Source organism: Arachis hypogaea, chromosome 18, assembly GCF_003086295.3.
Source record: "Arachis hypogaea cultivar Tifrunner chromosome 18, arahy.Tifrunner.gnm2.J5K5, whole genome shotgun sequence".
Lineage (NCBI taxonomy): Eukaryota > Viridiplantae > Streptophyta > Magnoliopsida > Fabales > Fabaceae > Arachis > Arachis hypogaea.
Genome location: NC_092053.1, coordinates 126,423,321 through 126,444,516, shown reverse-complemented (window position 1 = coordinate 126,444,516; position 21,196 = coordinate 126,423,321). Strand labels below are relative to the sequence as shown.

At 34.5% G+C, this 21,196-nt stretch overlaps 2 protein-coding genes across 3 annotated transcripts; one reads left to right on the top strand and one right to left on the bottom strand.

The window, feature by feature from the left end:
* Nucleotides 1-1,456: 1,456 nt before the first annotated feature.
* Nucleotides 1,457-5,913, top strand: LOC112771312 (SUN domain-containing protein 3). The gene is made up of 5 exons (XM_025816011.3): nucleotides 1,457-1,901; nucleotides 2,017-2,252; nucleotides 3,174-4,429; nucleotides 4,533-4,618; nucleotides 5,632-5,913. The coding sequence occupies exons 2-5, from the start codon at nucleotides 2,066-2,068 to the stop codon at nucleotides 5,876-5,878; spliced, it is 1,776 nt and encodes a 591-aa protein (XP_025671796.1). The 5' UTR covers nucleotides 1,457-1,901; nucleotides 2,017-2,065; the 3' UTR covers nucleotides 5,879-5,913.
* A 3,321-nt stretch (nucleotides 5,914-9,234) lies between these two features.
* On the bottom strand, nucleotides 9,235-20,522 carry LOC112771491 (dynamin-2B). Of its 2 annotated transcripts, none has more exons than XM_025816257.3 (22): nucleotides 19,950-20,522; nucleotides 19,781-19,831; nucleotides 19,561-19,681; nucleotides 19,328-19,420; nucleotides 18,844-18,905; nucleotides 18,633-18,750; nucleotides 18,144-18,486; nucleotides 17,387-17,534; nucleotides 16,824-16,925; nucleotides 16,614-16,733; nucleotides 15,320-15,403; nucleotides 15,037-15,164; nucleotides 14,633-14,720; nucleotides 14,371-14,524; nucleotides 13,119-13,195; nucleotides 12,297-12,353; nucleotides 11,914-12,058; nucleotides 11,671-11,822; nucleotides 10,983-11,096; nucleotides 10,822-10,889; nucleotides 10,286-10,455; nucleotides 9,235-9,932 (listed from the first exon to the last, which is right to left on the bottom strand). In XM_025816257.3, exons 1-22 carry the CDS (start codon nucleotides 20,088-20,090, stop codon nucleotides 9,703-9,705), a joined length of 2,766 nt encoding a protein of 921 aa, XP_025672042.1. In that variant the 5' UTR covers nucleotides 20,091-20,522; the 3' UTR covers nucleotides 9,235-9,702. The 2 variants fall into 2 exon arrangements, with proteins under 2 accessions (XP_025672042.1, XP_072080478.1); XM_072224377.1 differs by having other exon boundaries at nucleotides 19,781-19,861; nucleotides 19,950-20,458.
* Between the last annotated feature and the right edge of the window lie 674 nt (nucleotides 20,523-21,196).

Sequence of the window (21,196 nt, the reverse complement as noted above, 5' to 3'; positions counted from 1 at the left end):
TACCCAATCCTCCTGCCCTTTTAGGAGTTATGGCGACCTCCCACCTGACCAGAGGCAGCCCTTTGCTGGTCGCTTGGCCTTTCCACAAGAACTGTCTCATCAAGTAATCAATTTTATTACATGCATACTTCAGGAGAAGAGAAATTTTCATTTCATGAATCGAGATAGGGGCATAACCGATTTAACAAGACAAAGCCTCCCTGCCTTATTCAGCAGACATCCTTTCCAACTGGAGAGCTTCCTCGAAATTTTTTCAATAACCTCCTGAGCTGTCTTCCTGAAATTTCTGGCATGACCAATGTTAATTTCTAGGTATTTACCCAAATCATTACAAAATCGGATGTTAGAGATCCCTGAGAGAACCTCTTTTCTCCTCTCCGACACCCTCTTGAATCACTGGGCCTTTGACTTATAAAGATTTACCTTCAAACCTGACGCTCTAGAAAACAAGTCCAGGCAATGCATAACCTCTATTACTTGAGCTTTCGATACCTTACAGAAAGCAAAAGATCATCTGCAAACATCAAATGAGAGAGTCGTGGTCCATTTCTAGAAACCGCTACCGGGTTCCACAAACCTTGGAAAACTCTATGAGAGATAAAGCAGGCAAGCATTTTCATACACAGTACAAATAGATAAGGAGATATGGGATCTCCTTGCCTCACCCCTCTTTTTGGATTGAAATTTTGGAGTCTGTTCCCATTCCACAAAACTGCTAACGAAGAGGAAGTCACACAATTTAATATAAGATTAATGGTAGCCTTTGAAAATTCAAACCGGACCAAAATAGTTTTCAAAAAACGCTAGTCTACCATGTCATAAGCTTTTTTCAAATAATAATAATAAATAAATAAATAAATAAGTTCTTAATTTTTTAATTTAAGAATATATAAATTTTTAACTAATTAATAATATAAAAATATTTTTGATTTTTTAAAATATAAATATTTAAATGTGAGTATTTAAAATATATAAAAATAAATTAATTCTTAAAAAAATTTAAATATTTTATATTTTAAAAATTAAGAAATATTTTTATATTTATAAATTAATCAAAAGCTTTTTTTTTGGTTTCTCATCAAAAGCTTATTTAGTGCTTGTTTAGACGTTATTATTTTGATTAAAAAAAGATCTTTTTTTATTTTTTAGCGTGTTTGGCAAATTTCTAATAGTAAAAGTAAAAGCACTAAAAAAATAATTTTTTTTTGAAAAGCTGTAATTTACATCTTTTTTTAAAAGATATTTTTCTCTTAAAAAAAAGATGTTTTTTATGTAATAAATAAACAAAAAAAGTACTTTTATATTATTATATCTAAACATAATTGATAGATAAAAAAATCTTTTTACATGAGATATTCAAATATAAAATTACTTTTACTTTCCATAAAATTTTTTAACAAAGGATAACTCAGAAAAAAAAAAAACTTTTGTTAGAAGCTCCCAAACAAGCTCTATTATCCTCCAAATAAGAAGTCATCTATTTCTCGTTTACTCTAATAATAAGGTACTTAGAAGGTCATGTAAATTGTAAGGTAGAAGGCGAAGGAAGGGTGATGCTTACACGCGCGCTTGCTTTTGCGTGACTTAACTCGCAATCATTCTCCATCTGCTTCTCAAGCAACACACAGCAGAGCCAAAATCACAGATCCTCCAATCCTTCAACGCCAAAATCCTTCGTTTTTTTTATGAAACTTGAAACCAACCCTAACCCAATCCCATATACTCCTTCACTTAGGTCACAACACAATTGCATAATCCCCTTTCTCGATCCAATTTTCACATATCATATTATGTTATCCTTCTAATGTGATCGTTTCAGCTTCTTCTCTCTCAGATCCAACTTCTCCCTTTTCAGCTTCCTTCTCTTCTTAATCCGTTTCCTGTGGCAAACTAATTAACAGGTGTTTTATTTATTTATTTATTTTGTTGATTGATAAGTTAAATTAATTAGTTTGGTTCTGTATCTATTTATTTATTTATTTTTTGTTGTTGTTGTTGTTGTTGTTGTTGTTGCAGGGGTTTAATTTAGTTGTTTTATTGGGTACTGAGTTTGGATTGATGTACAATGCAGAGAACTCGTAAAGCTCTTCTGTTGGAAAGAGGAGCTTTTGATTTAGAAAAGCCTAATAAGAATAACACAGATGGGAGCAAACAACAACAGTTGTATAAGGTTTCAATCTCATTGGTATTTGTTCTCTGGGGCTTAATCTTACTCTTCAGCTTGTGGATTAGTGGCGGCCATGGTTACTCCGGTATCTATCTATCTATCTATCTATCTATCTATCTATCTATCTGTGTTTTGCTCTGTGCTTGCCCCATTTTGCATTTGATGTGAATCACTGTACATTGTATTGTAGGATGGAAATGTTGGTTTTGGTTTATATGGCAATGTGACATTTTTGGTATTCCTTGTGATTGAACTGAAAAGAAGTTGCTAGCAGGAGGGTGGGAATTATATAAGGGGATGGGGGATATCTTGGAATAGGAAGGAACCAGGTTTATGACTTAGGAGAGTGTTGAGTCTCTCGAATACTCAACAATAGGAGAAATTTGGCCTCTCGAATTGCGAACACATTCTACTGCTTCTTGCAATTTCAGTGTTACAATTTCATTTTTATAAATTCAGAGAGCATTTTCTTGTGCAATTATCCCCTATGAATACCAGGTTTGTTACAAAACATTCTCGTTGTTCTTTATTAACAAGCATGGGAAAATTACCTGTTGAGAGCCAACTTCTCCATTTTGGAGTGAAATACCTTTTCCTGGTATAATCCTGTGTCAACAAGCCTGTAAGTGACCCCAATCATAAAAGGTTCAATTTATAATAGTTACTCTTTACTGGCCACCAAAGCAGCTTCCAAGTTTTCTTCCTGCAATAAAAGCACTGTGATTCTGAGATACTGCCCCTCAACTGTTTTAAGTGTTTAGCCAATTTTTTCTGTTTCAGGATAAAGAATCTGATCAAATGCTGACTTTAGTTTATTAGTATATGTTATTAACTGCATTTTGGGTGTAAAAAAAATAAAATAATGTTTATATACCCTGTTCATCATTCATTCTCATGCATCCCTTTATTTTATTTTATTTTTTTTTCCTTCCCTTTCTCTTATAGGCTATGATAACTATGTTGACATGAAATTCTGATAAATTTATAAATGGTATTGATTTTGAAGAACATCCACTTGGTGTATCAAACTGGAATGAAGATAAGCATGGACAGTGTAAAATATCTCATTCTGCTTTTGATTTTTTTATCAAAGCAAATGATGCTTACATTTCTTCTGAGGCTATACATGGTGTTGAGTCACTCCCCAATGAAGAGAGCCGAGATTTTGCTGTAACTGATCCTATTAACAAGGAAACTTCTCATTCTCCTGCTAGAGAGGAACCTGTATTGGAGAGTCATCAATCTGCTGCCAAACTTGAAGAAAATTTAACTTGGGATGTGCCTCTTGGTCTCGATGAATTCAAAAGCAGAGCAATTAGTTCAAAAACTAAATCTGGCGGTAGTCCATCTGTAAGTGTAATACATAGAGTGGAGCCTGGTGGTGCTGAATACAATTATGCTTCAGCAGCTAAGGGTGCAAAAGTGTTAGCTTCTAACAAAGAAGCCAAAGGTGCCTCTAATATCTTAAGCCGAGACAAAGATAAATATCTTCGAAATCCATGTTCTGCTGAAGAGAAATTTGTCGTTATTGAACTCTCAGAAGAAACCTTAGTAGATACAATAGAGATAGCTAATTTTGAGCACCATTCTTCCAATTTAAAAGCTTTTGAACTTCATGGAAGTTTGGTCTATCCAACGGATGATTGGGTTTTCCTTGGGAATTTCACAGCCTTAAATGTGAAGCATGCTCAAACGTTTGTTCTTCAGGAACCAAAATGGGTGAGATATCTTAAATTGAATCTTCAAAGCCACTATGGTTCAGAATTTTACTGCACACTGAGTGTAGTTGAAGTTTATGGTGTGGATGCTGTTGAGAGGATGCTGGAGGATTTGATATATACTCAAGATAATTTATTTGCATCTGGAGAGGGTAATGGTGACAAGAGGACAGTATCACTTCATCCTAACCCTGCTGAGAGTGAAAATATACAACAGAATGCTTCCGAGGGGATCTACTCTGACCCTGCTTCAGATATCTCTTCTGCAAGTCATGGAACTGTAAATAGTAATGTTCCTGATCCGGTTGACGAAATCCGTCAGCAAGTTGGCAGGATGCCTGGGGATACTGTTCTCAAGATTTTAATGCAGAAAGTTCGTTCTCTAGACTTAAATTTATCGGTCCTGGAGCGGTATTTGAAAGATTTGAATTCTAGATATATCAATATTTTTAAAGATTACAGAAAAGAAATAGAAGAAAAAGATATACTTCTACAGAAGTTCAAAGAAGACGTTAGGGAACTCCTTGAACAGCAGGATATTTTGGTATGTTAATTTCTGTCTGGATTTTGTTGCCAACATCTTCATTTGGTTATGTAAGGTCATTGTTCAACGTAACTCATTGAAATTTAACTTCCTCCCCTTGCAGATCAAAGAGGCTAGTTATCTAAATACCTGGAAGTCCCATATTTCCATACAGATGGATCATCTTCTCAAGGACAATGCTGCTTTGAGGTAAGATCTTTTCTTTATATGCTTTTTCTTAGTTAGCCCACTATAAGATGCTAGCTCAGATTTCATAATTGGCGTACTTGAGAAATCTTCAAAAGTAGTTTCCGTGAATCTCCCTGCCTTGGTCTTTGTATTAGGGTTCTAGGAACCAGATCGGACTTGTCACTTTGGCCAGAAAATTAGTGAACAAGCCGCGGTCACCTAAACCTAAGCACAACCAGCCAGTTATGGCGCAAAAATGTGAAATTTTTAGTAATAACATGGCAGCTTCAGTCACATACTGCAATTTTATTACTAATCATTCAGTATTTCAGCCTTACAATAATTGAACAATCACAATGTTCAAACCTACCATTTGTACAAAGTAGATTGAACCAACTATTCCCTTCTTTTAATAAGCCTTTAAGGAGAGCAAATAGTTATTTTATCTATATTCTACAATAAATTAAAAGAAAGTTCTTCCAAAGTGCTAAAATAATTTGGGTGTGAAATTACAGTTTTTGATAAAAGTAAAAAATTTTAAGCATTTATTAAATGCACTACATTGTAGATAAAAAATTGAGAAAAAGAGAAATAGGTTCCTAACTTTATAATTCGAAGACACGTAAATCCCTAACTAATTAAAAATAAAAAAACATCCCTCACTTTTTAAAATGCGAGACATTTAGGTACCTCTATCCAAAATTATATAAGGACAAATAGGTTTTTCATAGGGACTTAGATGTCTCACATTTTAAAAAATGGGGGATGTTTTGGTATTTTCAATTAGTCGATAACTTATTTATCTTCAAGATAAAAGGTCAGGACCTATTTGTCGTTTTCTCTTAAAAAATTTGAAATCATTTTTGTTCTATTTGTTTGTTCTTCTTAAATATTTTCAAAATAAATTATTTATCGTTATTATTATGTTTAAATTTTGAGTATTATGCAACATAGTTTTTAGGACATGTGTGTATTAAACTGTGATTCAGTTCTTTTAGATTTTTAATTTTTTGTTTATTTTTAACAATTTTCAGATCTGAGGTTGAAAAGGTCAGGGAGAAGCAGGCTTCTTTAGAGAACAAGGGTGTAGTGGTCTTTTTCATTTGTTGTATATTTGCAATGGTAGCTATATTACGGCTAGCTCTGGATATGACTGCAAGTGTCTATAGAGTTCTAAGTGTTAATAGAACACTTCATTCCATGAAATTTTGTGATGGTAGGTATCCCTGGTATCTCTTATTGTTTAGTTGTAGTGTTATTATTTTCATATTAACTTTGTGATATCTCATTTTTGAAAATATATTATTTTTGTGTTAGATGGTTAGCGAGAAGGCTGCTTCTATGTTATTAGACTATGGTTTGCTTTCAATTTGATTGGATGCAGTTATCATTAAGGTTATAAATAATTGGCTAATAGATTAAATAAGCATAAACCAATCTTTCAAGTTAAGATTGAGTTGCATAGGGGTCGGGGAATTAAACAATTGGATTATTTGAAATAATTAAATAGAGAATGTTTAATTTCAAACTTCCTACTACTCGCACCTGCTTTTTGCTGATGGCCTCCTTATTTTTGCGGAGGCCACTAAGAAACAAATGCGAAGTATAAAAGAAACTTCATTAACAAACACTAGTTTAGTTATTCGTTATTTTCATATCTTAGCAAGTTTGAAATGTAGTTAGTTGATAAAAGTTATACCAGGATTGAACACTAGTCTTGAATATACAATTTTTTGGTACGGTCATTACACATTCATGTAATTTTGTATCTAAATTCATCCAAAAATTCAATACCATTAAATGAAATATGAAATACATATGTCCAACACGTTCGAAATCGCTCTTGCCCAACGCTTCTTCTCACGTTTACGCACGGAGCGTCGTCTTCTTCTTCGCCTTCTTCGCATTCCTATTCCTCCTCCTTTTTCGCGTTCATTCTTCTTCACGTGTTTTCTTCTTATCGTCATTCTTTTGTTGTTGTTATTGTATTTTTTTTGTCTTTTCCTCATTCTCTCTGGTGAAAAAGCAGTAGAAGGTGAGGAGAAAGAGTTTTGAATTATGCAGAACAGAAATGAACCAAACATGTTATTATAGTGAAACAATTGTATAGTACTAAATAAATGGAACATTATCCATTATATAAATTCAAATTCGAACATCTTTTAACATAATGAACCGAATACGTACTCATAGTGAAACAATTGTATAGTAACGAGTGAACGAAACATTATCCATTATATAAAATCAAATTCGAAGAAACGTTCAAAAAGTAAAGAAAGCGTTGAAATTGAAAAATACAAATTTGATGTTGAAAGAATTTAAAAAAGGACAAGAACCGAGGGAAAAAAAGATATCTTCGAAAACCGATACTTCTTCTTATCTTTTTGCAAAGAAGGGTAAGAATTCAAAGAATATCAACGAAACCGAAGATAAAAAGATATTGGTATCGAAGAAATCCCTTGTAACAATTATTTTTATTTTAGACGATAGAAGCGGCCGTTACGATATATAAAAAACGCTCAGCTTTCTGCATAATTAACTGAAATACATACTCATGGTGAAACAATTGTATAGTACTGAGTGAACGAAACATAATCCATTATATAAAATCAAATTCGAACAGCTTTCTGCATAATGAACCGAACACGTACTCATAGTGAAACAATTGTATAGTACTGAGTGAACGAAACATAATCCATTATATAAAATCAAATTCAAACAGCCTTGCCTACAATTTACAGATTATCAATTCAATTCAATTCAATTCAAATTAGCAATTGCATTCCATTCAATTCGATTCAAAATTGAATAATCCAAACTTCGTCAGTTTGATTCATTTCAGAAGAATAATCCAAATCGCTCTCATTCAACTGATTTATTTGAAGTTGAGTCATTCATTGTTTCGATTTAGAAGTGCAGATCGAAGAAGAAAATGAAGAAGAATAGGAAGAAGATAAATGCAACGTAACCAGATTGAAAGAAGAAAACGAGAAGATGAACGCGACCAGAGGAGAACAACGAAGTCAATGCAGATCAATAAGGAAGAACGCAAGTAGACGCGAGCAAAGAAGAAGGTTTATTGAGCAAAACTTTAGGTTGCAGCACGTTATATATAGCGCGTGTTAGACAAACGAGTGGGTGAGAGAGGGGGGAGGGAGGGGAGCGCGTCTGGCCAATATTGCTTGGATAACTTGGATGCATTTTTTATATGGATGTAATATATCAACTCAAAATACATAAATAAAAAATTCTTCGACTACATATTTATTGATATTTAATTTTAATAAAGTCTGGCATAGATAATTTTCACTATATTCTATTGTAAATTAATAGTTAAATTGATAAAATATATATCTCCTATTAACATTTATATAGTCTGATTTTGTTTAAATTAATATCAATATTATTCAATCCTAACTCATACATAGGAGGAATCCACTTACACTAAATGTGACTTACACCATCCAATCACTTTTTCCTTTATTTTATTTATTTATTGGTCAGGAATAAATTGTTATAAGCAATCAGTTGCTTTCATTGTTGGTAGGGCATGGTTGTGAACCTTTTGAGCTTGCTTTTAACCATTACAATAAAAGATTAAGGAAAAAACGGTAAACATTGATCTCACTTTCCAAGTTTGGTAGTTGATATAGGAAAGGGATCTCCATAATCATTGGAGTTTGAACTTGGACCCTCTGTGATTAGGCAAAAGAAGCATCCTGGCAATGAGCACAAAGGGTATTGAAGAAACAGTCAATGACAAGGCCCAAACCCCTTCAAGCACAGGCAAGTAAGAATGGACATAAGTTTATATTTCCCTTCTCAAGATGAAAAAATGCTAAAAGGAGAGAAATAGTGTACGACTGTACCTAGACCAAGCACATACTGACAAAACGATACTTAGTGGAAACATTTGATTGGAATACCATATGATCATCATCTAATTATAAATAAGTACTTCAATTTTATCATTGACTTATCAATAATATGTCATCAATTGCCATCGTCCATCTGAATCATATATCATCCTGAACCAAAGAACAAGGCCTTTTAAACAAGATCCTTCGAAATCACTTCATCAAATGCACTATTTTAACCATCTATATGTTAACGTCCAAAAAAAAAAAAAAACATATACGTTGCAATTGAAGTAACGTCAGTACCATTTCATTCATGTGTCATTGGCAATGCAGCCCCTGATATCATGGTGCTGCATCTGATCAGATCACAAAATGAAAACGTGATCAAAATCGAAAAGAAAATAAACCCCCAGAAATCATCGGAAAGATTTCAACACAAAATAAAGCCTCAAAAGAAATCCATTAACCCCTAGAAGATTATAAATGTTTAATAAAAGGATAATGCTATGGTGAATATGAATATTGGGCGAAGAGTAAAGATTACACTTTTTGCAATAGATAAAAAAAATACAAAAATTAAAGACATCATGTACAATACACTACTTTCAAAATATAACTACAATCTTCACTCTTCATCAAACATAACTCTTCACCAAATAAATTCTCTTAATAAAATGACATTCGGCACTGCAGTCTTTTAAAAGTCCATTTGTCCAAACCAAATCTTTTGGGTGTTATTTTGGTGGTTTACTAGACAAACAAAAATACCAAAACGAATGATGAAGAACCGGGAAACAGATCATCCCCATTGTATTAGAATAATGCATACAGTGGTCGTTTAAACGAATCCGAGACGGGGTATCATTTTAGTAATTACAAGCATAATAATACAGTTTGTTCATCCAAAAAATAAGTGCATTCTCAACTAAATTTCTTTTAAAAAAACGGCTAATTAATAAAAGCAATGAAAGAGAAAAGAAAGAATTTTGAGTAGAGAAACATGACCGATGCATTCAAGTCCACCCTGATGCCAAGCTTCAAGAAATTGAGACAAGACCCAAAAACATACACTAAATAAGCTATAGTCTTCTATGTACACACATTTCTCGACCTAAATTATCCTGCAGAAACAAAGAATTGTGACCTTAACCCTCAAAGGTATGAATGGGGCGAGAGCAGTCTCACCCTCCAAAAATGTATCAAAACACGAATCGTATGGTCAAGTGGTGGCCAGTCAGCCATTTGTTAAACTCTGTAACCGGAAGAACCTGGAGGAGCAGGAGGTAGTCGATTAGGTGTCCGTCGACTGCCAGAGTTTGCACCAGAGTTTACATCACCATTTTGTACAGGATCAATATGACCATTGGATGCTGATCTCAGTGAACCACTTCGGCTAACAGGGCCATTGGCAGCTGCATCAAAGGCTGATCTCCAGTCATCACCTGGACCATTGCTTCTTGGACTAGGACTACTATCTGTAAACCAAAAACCAGAGCAAAAAATGAAAAAGTAGTGATTAGTCAAAATAGGGAGATTATAAAGCAGGACGGATTTGGTTTCACTAGAAAATAGGCCTAGGAGTTGGATTCTCTTAAGGTGCAAGATGCAATTTACAAAGCAACATAGGTAACCAGTCCACTAGCAAGACATTCAAGAAAGTGAATTCTATGTCAGAATCCATGATTCAGCAAGCAAATTCTTGATAGCATCCAATAAAAAAAGTGGCAATTTTGGGCACTTGAAAAAACCCCAAGGCTGTTGCACTTAAAAAGTTTACCAGTTGACCACAAATCAAACATGTAATCCGTTTAGAAGACAGCAGACACACCTGCACTACCATTTGACCAACTTGAGGCAGCAGCTGCTCGATTGTCATGAATACTCAGTTGCCTTGTCAATTTTGACAGAAGTGAAGATTGTTTCTGGTAGCGCTCTCGCCTGCTCTTGACATTTTGATCTTCTAGAAGCAACTGCTCAATCCTAGCAGTACTTTGAGCACTAATCATGAAAGATACTTAAAAAGTTTAGTGCAGGTGAAGTCAAAACAGCAATAATTATAAAATCATTGTTGAATTCTACAGAATTGTAACATCCACATGAGAGAGAGTGAAAGAGATGCAAGCAAAGAAAAACCAGAGATAAATCATTTTCAGGAATTGAAAAGAAATACTTAATGATATTTACATTATTTTCAAAGTTGAATTTAACTAAAACATAGAGGAACCGCAAAGGGGGGGATCTTCAGATTTTTTTTTTTTTAAATGACATCCCTTCAAAGATTTGTAGGAACAAAACTGACAAACAGGGAATGAATTAATGTTAGGAAAGAAAAACAAATGTGAAAGCATTAAAATATTTCTGTACCTGACAGAACTATATAATTGATTCAGCATGTCTTCTTTGGCTTTCTCAACTTGGCAGAGGACAACAGCCTGCGAAACAATCATCCAGAATTTGCATCAAACATAAACATTGACAAATCTGAGAGGATCCACCAAATATAATATGGTAAGACAAAAGCTCACTTTTGGAACATTAGCAGCTAAACTGTTTAAAACTGCTTCAACATAGCCACGAACTTCTTGAGACATCCATCGTAGTTCTTCCTCTGGGTCAGCAGGTCTTCGGGCCATTGTTTCCTGAGATGGGACATAACAAACATAATAGTAGCCAGTCAATAATCACAGTTTGAGGATTGGCATTTATTCAGTAATTTAATTCCAAAATATCTGTATCCAAACCCTTGCCTCTGCCCATCCTTCTCTGAAGTTCTATACTGAAAAGTTTGTTGCAAATTTTAGTCAGAAATGAACAAATTTACAAATAAAATCGTTCTTGATTTGAAATAGATTAGATTCAGGAGCATGGAATGTTAGAGTTGGTCATGTCAGGTAGCATGGCATCTGGGAAGAAATAGTTTACCAAAACCCAAACACAGTGTGTCAAGTTAGTCAGTTTCTTTACTTAGCAAATTCTGCTCTCCACCCTTTCTCCAGAGTCCAGACCATGTTATCAGTTTTGGAAATGTAAACGATAGTGAGTTTGCTGCTGTCATCCAATCACTTCTCCACTCATCCATTTGCAGGCATGAATCCATATTTTTTTGTATCGGTTAGTTTCAATTCATCAACTTAATTCAACAGAACATGTTTTATGGCAAGGGGGCTTATCAAGCACTCAATCATTTTACAGCATATTCCAGAACTTACTCACCAAGGAACCATCAGAGTGGCTATGCCTCATAGATCCACCCTCGGATGGTAATCTTATTTGTCCTCCCTTAGCTTTTATAACTTGGCTTATCTTATTAATCCATTCAACCTTATCAGCAGCGCTTTCAGCCTTCAAAACAACAGTACTGTGGGCTGCAAGAGAACAAACATATCATAATTAAACTATTTCAATAAGATTCAGATATGAATATATTATTGACAGCTATAGGACAGGAGGAATTACTTTTCAGAACAGTTTTATATGGAACTCTACTAGTGATTTTAAATACAAGGGTGACTTTGCTAGAATCAGCTGCATTGGATTTCTTGTCCTTTGAACTTTTAGACGGCGGATCATCTTCATCTGATGCCTCTTCAATGTTACACTCCTGCAGGGGAATTTAAATTAAATGACATCATAAAAATAAAAAGCAATTGTAAGTTTATGAAAACTATTGGTTATGCCTAGCTCTCTACTTCCCACAGGCTAACATCACTGTATCCTTCCATAATTATGTAGATAAGGGTAAGAATATGCCCATAGTAAAATATACGCACCCTGACACAGTAGTAAGTTGTGGTGCTTAGAAATGATGAATGTGCAGAAGTAATAATAGCACTACATACCTCTAACGTAACAACACCACGAAAATGCCTTTCCTCTTGTTTTTTGGTGTACCCAAGCTGTAAAGTGAAAAGTTGAAGTATAATAAAATAAAAAATAACCAGATGTAACACATTGAAAAACATGATAAATGTTTGAAAATATTAAGAATCAAAATACATGAATAATAAATAAATAATTAAATAGGAGGCAGAGCTTGGCACTATATCCCTCAAGTCATAATCCTATCGCATTTTTCAAAGATTTCCATAATCTTTTTCTTTTCTATCTAAACACCAATAGCAATCATGGTATCCAGATCTAAATATACTTAAGGATCAAATCCCATTACATTTAGGGTGGTGCACTCCAATGTAATGGTTTGATGGTACTTCTCAATTTTACTAACTTGATATTCTACTTTTTCACATGTACCGAGTTAGTACACAAATTCCGTTTAAGATTTATATAAATAAGAATTTCATTAAGATTTAAGGAATAAGAGTGGGAAAACTTAGAATATAATTAGCAATATTTTTAGAAGCCTCAAGATGCTCCTATACTTCTTGGGGAAGGTATTAGCTATTGTGAACTCAATGCCATATTAAGTCAAGAATGAGTCATCCTAGATGTGTATATTAGAACATCTAGGAAAACCTTTTGTGTTTTCAACGAAAGGCTTATCTGGTTAGAAACAAATTTCAAGAAGAAATAGGCAGAATTTTGTGAAGATGCAGAAAATTATTACTACGTATAGTCAGGTTCAAGTGGGAAATATTCAAACAACCTGCATATCAACAAGACAACACAGAATAATTCAATCAACGGAGCCAGCATGTACAAACCTTTCCTGTCTTCTCATTTAGAACAAACCATCGCCTGCTCCAACCATTAGTTTTGGCACTTTTCTTTAACAAATACCCTGAAAACAATGTATAAGATTCAACATTTCAACACACTCTGGATTTGTTTTAAAAAAAAAAAAAAGAAATATCAGAAAGTGAGAAACTTTAATAACAAAGCCAGAATGCATGCAAGGGGGGATCATTGAAAAAAGATTATTCTAACTACAATTAACAAGACATTTTTAAGGGGAAAAGTATCTTGGATAACTTGCCAATTGCCACAAATACACTGTATTTTATGATATCAACATTGGTTCACGGGATTCAAAATTATACACATCAGATCAAAATCTTCTAAACCTATAAATCAACCAGATAAATTGAATCGCATTTATATTGAACCAAACAAATTCAGGTAGAATAATCATATGGACATCTTTTTCTTTTTTATTGCTCATCCAGAGATGAAACTATTAACTATAAGCAGCCACATTTTAAAAATAAATATATTGCTAAGTGCCCTAAGGCACTCTTTAAGGAACAATAAATTGAAGATACTTTATAGAAAAATAAAATTTTTAAGCGAATGTATCAACATTTACAAGACACTTAGCACTTTTAAATCCTTTAGAGTGCCCTAGATAGCAAAACCTATGAAAGAATACAGACATTAAAGCTCCTACATTATAAACTCCATTAAAACATGTTTACAAAAAAATCATCACTTAAATATACAGCATATGACTTTTACATAATTGGTAGATCTACTAAACAGGGAAGATGTCATTCTATCAAATTTGAGGAAGTTTCCTACACACAACAACTTAGAGCATGTTTCTTTCAACAACCTAGGGAAGTACTTTACGAATTAAGTTGGAAGGCTTTGAGAAAGTTGAAATAATTTATTTGTGTTTGGTTAGGTTACGTCAAGAGAATGCTTCTTGTTCAAAAAGCGATAGAACAAAATTACTTTTATTTGTTAATATGGAAATAATAGTTGAGATCCTATCTTGAAAGTACCTCCTAGAAATGAATAGTAAATCCAAGAGCACCTAAAAGTACCTTTAGTTGCTGGAAGAGTAGAGTCAGTTGCAGGAAAAACAAACACACACGTTGAACACTATACAAACTCATTTTCATTTTTCAGAACTTGCTTTTGGGATTTACAAAATGCAAACAACACAGGCACTTATAAAATGTTTCAGAGTTTGGACAGGAGGATGTTTCTAGTAGCATAAAGCATGAAACAAACCTGCAGTTATTTCTCCTTCAGGACCTGCAGTCTTCAAACCAGAGCCTTCTTGCCCTTCTTTCTCTCCCTGTCCTGATTTGTCCTTTTCCTTCTCTTTGTCCTTCTTTTCATCCTTCATTGATTTCATGCTTCCACCAGTTTGAGGACTACTGGCCTAAAATAAGTTAACAAGTAACAGAATTAATCCAACAAAGCACAATCAAAATTGCAAAATAACAATCCATCCTATACCATTATCAAGATTGATTTAGAGACCACTAACCCGGTTAAGAATAGATTGTTCTACATCTTGCCCCTTTTTTGAGGATCGACCCCCCTTAAGTTCTTCCTCACGGCGTTGTCTTTCCATCCTAAGGTAAATGAGAACAATTACTAGATATAAATTACGAAGATACCAAGAATATTTTATATGCAAGGGGCGAAAAAAATATGATGGTTAAATTTTTGTTTCTTGAAATACAGACATGTAAAATTTACAGTGTTAGACAGGAAGCTGATATATTCAGAATCCTGTCCTTTCCCATGTTATCATGGTGTGGCGAAAAATGCAAATAACAGAGAAAGATAGCACACGGAGCAGATACTCCTTGAAGGAGGAGAGAATCGGTATCCACACGCGCGCGCGCACACACACACAAAAAAAAAGGGCCATTGTATCCAATTTACCTCCGTTGTACCAAACGAATGAAATGCTGGGGTGGCACAAATGCACGCTCCATATCAACAAGTGCAACCACCATTTTCTTTGCTTCATTTTTAAACCCTTCTAGTGCAGCCGTAGCAATTGCCACAACCTTTGAAAAGAGGTATTACAGGGTTATTTAAAAATGAAAGGGGAAGTCCACTCCATATGACAGGACAGAGTTCAGAAGGGAAGAAAAGAATAGAGGAACCAAAAAGTATGACATGTAAAACAAAAATATAAAGTAGGAATGAAACAATGCCATACCTCCCTCTTGAAAGGTGGGTATCTTCCTAAACCAGGTGTAGCATTGGCAGAAGCGGAAACAATATCTAGTAAGACACGATGCACCTAGAGCATAAGGCCATGGAATCTTCGTTAGTAGGTAGAAAACAGAGGTGAAGAATTTCATCCAGTGCTATGTATAACATGGATAAAATATACTTTTTGTTCCAAACCCTGACGTTTAACTTGATTTAATTTTGTCCCAAACATCTAAAATAAATTTCAATATACGACTATTGATAATATTTTGGTAGTCAACAAGTGGTCAAATATTCTTTTTCCAATTTTACCCCTCCATATACACATCATTATCATCAATTCTCGTTCTACACCCTCATCCCACCACTCCATACCCCCCCTCCAGCCCCACCACCACCCAAAACCCAACACCCCCCCCCCCCAAAAAAAAAAATCTCACCCTCACCACTGCCATGGGCAGTGGAAAATAGGATTGGCATTTGGAAGAACAGTCTCGCATTGGACTTGGGAAATGACACCCACCCACCCACCCCCCCCCCTTTTTTTTTCTCTGAAGACAACGACCCTCACCTTCAAGGCTTTACCAACATCAACACCATCAACTCCTATACTACTCTAACACCACCAACGGAGTGAGATGGTAGCCCTCCTCCAATGCTTACAACCCGAATGCCATCAAAGTCATCAACACCCGCTCCCTCCAGGTTGGCCACATCAATTGCACCGTTATCGCAATCAAGACCATCATGCCCCCACCAACCTACCCTGCCAAATTCACATTTTTGTCCCTATCCCTTCTTTACCCACACTCATTGAACACATCTCCCAAACCATCCCACACCTCATAACCAAAATTGACCACTTGCTTACCATGTCAGACTCCATTGATATTGAAGAAACATGTGCCGATATGGGGTTGAAGAGTGTAGACGAGATTTTCAGGCTTGTTGATGGGAGGTGGATGCAAGTGGCAATGGAGAGGTGAGGGTGGGGGGGGGGGGGGGGAAGAAGGGTGTTTGATTAATGAATGATGATGATGTGTACATTTGTTTTGGTTTTTTTTTTTTTTTTTTTGGGGAGGGGGGGGGGGGGTTGGAAGAAAAGAAGAATTGACCACTACTATCAAAAAATTAAAGGTAGGAAGTATAATTGAAACTAATTCTAAACATTGGGAGTATTTTTGAAACTTCTCGAAAAAAGAAACAAAAAGTATACTTTATCCTTATAGGAAAATACCTCAAATTAGTCGCAACTCAAATTCATTGTACATATTCTACACATAATTAAACAAATATACCTCCTCCACGCAAAGACGTGATGGTTCTTTTGCAAGCTCCAAGACCCCTTTAATTAGAGATCTCAATCCCTTTTCAGGTGAAATAAGATATGGCTGATAACCATCTGCTTCTAACACAATCTGATACCAGACAAATTGTTGCAGTGAGCAACAAACCCAAAAAAATAGAAGAATAGAACACACGGATTAAAAAACAGTTTTCAATCTTACCCTCTTTACATTGTTGATATCGAAATGTCTATCTAGAGGTAATTGCTTCATTCTATCAGGAAATCTTCCCTCAAAACAAGCAACTACTTTCCAACCAGCTCCCTGGCAGATAAAATTATATTAATTTTGGGGAATAATGCCTCAGTTTCTAAAGAAACAAAATAATAAAGAAAGATTCATTAATACAAATTGAGAAGCAATTTGTCATTAAATGCTTATTAATTACAATATATTCTACTTGCAATAACAAATATAGCATCAATGGATGCTACACAATACTATCTTTTCCAACTAGAATAGTAGAACAATGATAATGAAATTCTTGAATGCATTTTAATGAAATATCCCCTTCCTCATATCCCGAATCTCTCAATGTTAACCTTCATAAAACAGGATTGAGCCCACAGAAATGCTTTTCAATGGACAGCAGATATGCTGTGGCATACAAAAAATAGATGAAGGTATACAATATTTGGCAATACAGAAACAGCAATACAAATACTATACAACATAAAAAAAAAAAACTTCAAATTCAAACAAAATATATAATCGTGACAACATACCTCACCAGTGGTAATGTGCTGTAGAAACCTATCCTCAAATTCACGGCAAAGTTCCAAGGCTATAGCACGTGTGCCCTCTGAAGTGGAGACCAATGACTCACCAAGCCTTGCCAATTCATCCTGAACTATCTGAGACTTCCCTTGTAACCTTTTAACATTATATCATACAAAACATATTAATGGAGTTCACTTTCTAATAACTGGCATTTGCAAATGTGAAATTTATTTGTAGAAAGCAATTATGCGGTAAATGTTTTCCCTAATAACAAGAACACCAATCACATAATCGCCAAGGTAGTTATGTGAGTGGATTTTAATACTATTTTAGAGTTTGGACATTGTCTAGTGAACATCTCACAAGTAGGAGGGAGATTGCTCAAAAGGTTACAAAAATTTCCACCATATATCAGAAGCAATAAGTACAAATTAGAGAATTCAAATCATGTCTATAAAAAGGCAAAGATACACAGTGGCTATTGCAACTACAACAAAAAGAATAATTTAAGTTTCGTTTTTAAGCAATCCAATCCTCATCAATAACTTCTAAAAATCACAAATCATTTAGCTTTAGACAGTTATACACATTGTAAACAAAATAAAGAAGTTACTAAAAAAAGATTATGGCTTTACATAAATGACAATAAACAACAAGCATCAATTTTATTGTAAAAGTCAAGCTTAGGTTCCAGTAACATCAAGAACCAATAAAATATGATATTCAATAAGAAAATTTCATGTTGCACCACATGGAAATTACCCGGAAAGAAGGTTAGGGAGCCGAAGCCGCATACGATTCTGAATCTGCTGTGCTAGAGCATCCACTAAAGCTATCCTTCCAAGCTTATTTTGCGGAGCTCCAGTCAGTATGGACTTGAGGCTTTCACTCTCCGCTCTCCAAGCAGTTTCTAAAGAGTTTTCAGCACCAGCAGATCCAGACTGTGCTGTAGCTATTGAAACTGATTGACCAATCAAAGCAACCCATGGAATATCTGATGCTTTTGCAGGACCCTGATTCAATAGGAGTGCTTGAACTGCAGCCAGTGACTTCTGATCATTTGCAGCTTGATCTATTTTACTAATAACACCAATGGTTCTGGTACCTATGTAAAATTAATTTACTTATTTAGTGTACTATTGGTATCAACAGCAAACCAAAAATTGTAAAAAGAAGGAAAAGGTTTTAAGGAGCATAATTCCACAAATTGCTATGTAGCAATATTCTTAAGGGAAAGTGAAAATAGTACACCTTCTCCATCATATTCCTTTGCAACTCTCAGGGCTCGAGAAGATGCGACTTCAGGTGCTTGAGATGCAGGTATAATAACAAGCAAAATGGCATCATTGTGCTCCGCATATTCACTAATCTATACATTGAACAAAGTAAGCAACATAAGAATATCAACACTGCCAGATGAAATAAATTACAGAAGCAATTAGCAAATGAGGCCATCCATTACCATTGAATCATCCATGATGCGCTGATCCAACCCAGGTAAATCAAGCAACTTCAGAGGTGGTGCTGGGATGGAAAGGCATTACAAAGAGTGTTAAGATGCAGAACAAACTAAAAGGGAAGAAGGAGGATAACGGCACACTAGAAACACTCCCCCCCCCCCCCCCCAACCTCCCCAACCACCACGAAAAAAAAAAAAAGAAGGAAAACCGATGCAGCAGGTTCAAAATCTCATACAAGCCAACTACCAGTAGTTATCTGATACCACAATTAAGTACGCAGACATTGCATGCAACACCAAGAAACTTTGAATTTTCAGAAAGCTACATCAATCTCAAAACAAATCACACTGAACCAAATTTCCAATGTTAGCACAGAGCTATGCATATTACCATCACACTTGCCAAACCAATGAACTTTGATTTCACTAGTTCTAAAATAACAGCACATAGCAACCAACAATAATCACAAATGCCAGATCACCAAACCTGTACTCGTCCGCAGCTTCAAATGTATCTGATCTCGGCTCTTGCCAGAAGAGCCCTTACTCAGTCTATCCTGCAAAGAATGCCTCAAAGCACCTGCAGCAGTGAAAACAAGTAAAACCCCAAATCTGTACAGATCAGAAGCTTGTGTTCATATGACTAGTAAGAGCAGAAACGGTGACGTTCAAAAATCAAGCAACGAAAACACAAAACGAGAGAAGAGAAGAGCAACTAACTTGCGGAGACTTGCTGGGACTTATTGTCGATCTGCAATATAATGGATTTGCTACTCAAAGCAGTGTCTCGCTGAAGATCAATGCATATAGGAGCACGCGTAGCTCCATTTTCACCAGTAGGCTGAAAAAAATTAAATAAAAGTAAGAACCAGCTCCAACTTCAGTTCAATTTTACAATCATAGGTAAGGGATCGAAGAGAGCGTGAGAATTCGAGCTTACCAATACGGGATGCCCAATCAAACTGTTCAATACAGCGGATTTACCAGCACCCTACAAAATTGGAACATGAGCGCACACACGCTGAGAGAAGATAAAACAACGTCGTATTCAGAAGAAAGAAAAAACATAGCTGCTAGAGGAATATGAAGTTCTCTTTTTTGGTACTCACAACATTGCCGAGTGCTACGACGTTGAGGAAAGTGGAGGGCCTTCTAGAAGATGAAGCGTCGTCGACGTCTTCGTCGGCGAGTAGCGCCGCCGCTTGGCGCATCGAATCGGCCAGCTCCGACAAGTCCTCGATCGCAGCCATCGATCACTCGAAAGCACCCAAGGTTAAAACAAAGTAAAGACCCTTTGAAATCAGAATCGAACACTTGACGGTTATATATTTAGGGATCGATCGAGATCGAGATCGAGATCGAACCCTAGTTTGCGATCTGCGAAGACGTTTTCCGCTCAGATCTCTGAGTCTTCTCCCTCTCTGTAAGATTTCAAGGAACTTGGGGTTTGCTTCTTCTAACTAAATAAATTGAAGGTAGATTCTCTGAAAATTCAAAAAAGTACGCAGTCGCTCTCTCTCTCTCTCTCTCTCTCTCTCTCTCTCTCTCTCTCTCTCTCTAAGCGTCCGCGTTTTGAAATGGTTGTCTCGGTGTCGGACTTCTCAGTCGTCTTTGTGACGTCGTTTTATTTTGAATTGTGTTCTGTTTTTAACTTTTAACTCTAGACATGAACTTCAGTCCGTGAAGAAAAAAAATAAAAACTACACTACATACCAAGCAGTTTTCATTATTTTTATTAGAATTTATTAGTTTTGGCTATTAATTAATTATTAATATTTAAAAATATAAAATAAAATATATTATTAGATTATTAAATTAATAATCTATTTAAAAACTTTTAATTATATAAAATTAAATTAAATTTTATTAAAAATTAAATTTCAATCAGAATTAAATTAAATTTTAATATTTAAATTAAATGATTAAAAATATAAATTTAATTAAATTTTAATATTTAGAATATTTATCAAATGAATACAATTTCAGTCAGAATTAAATTAAATTTTAATATTTAAAATAAATGATTAAAACTATAAATTTAATTAAATTTTAATATTTAAAATATTTATCAAATGAATAAAATTTTATAATGAACAATTTTATTTTTTATTAATATAAAATTATATTTAAATAATAAATATATTTATTTATTAAATTATATAAAATAATTAAAAAATTATATTTTTTAACTAAAATTTTCTTTAACTAAAATTTGTTTACTTTAGAAAAAACAAAAATTAAATTAATTTAAAATATTAAATTTAAAAAATATTGTTATTAATTAAAAAATTAAATAATTTTTTCATGGTTTATTTCAACAACAAACCAACAACAAAAAATAAACATGAACTATAAA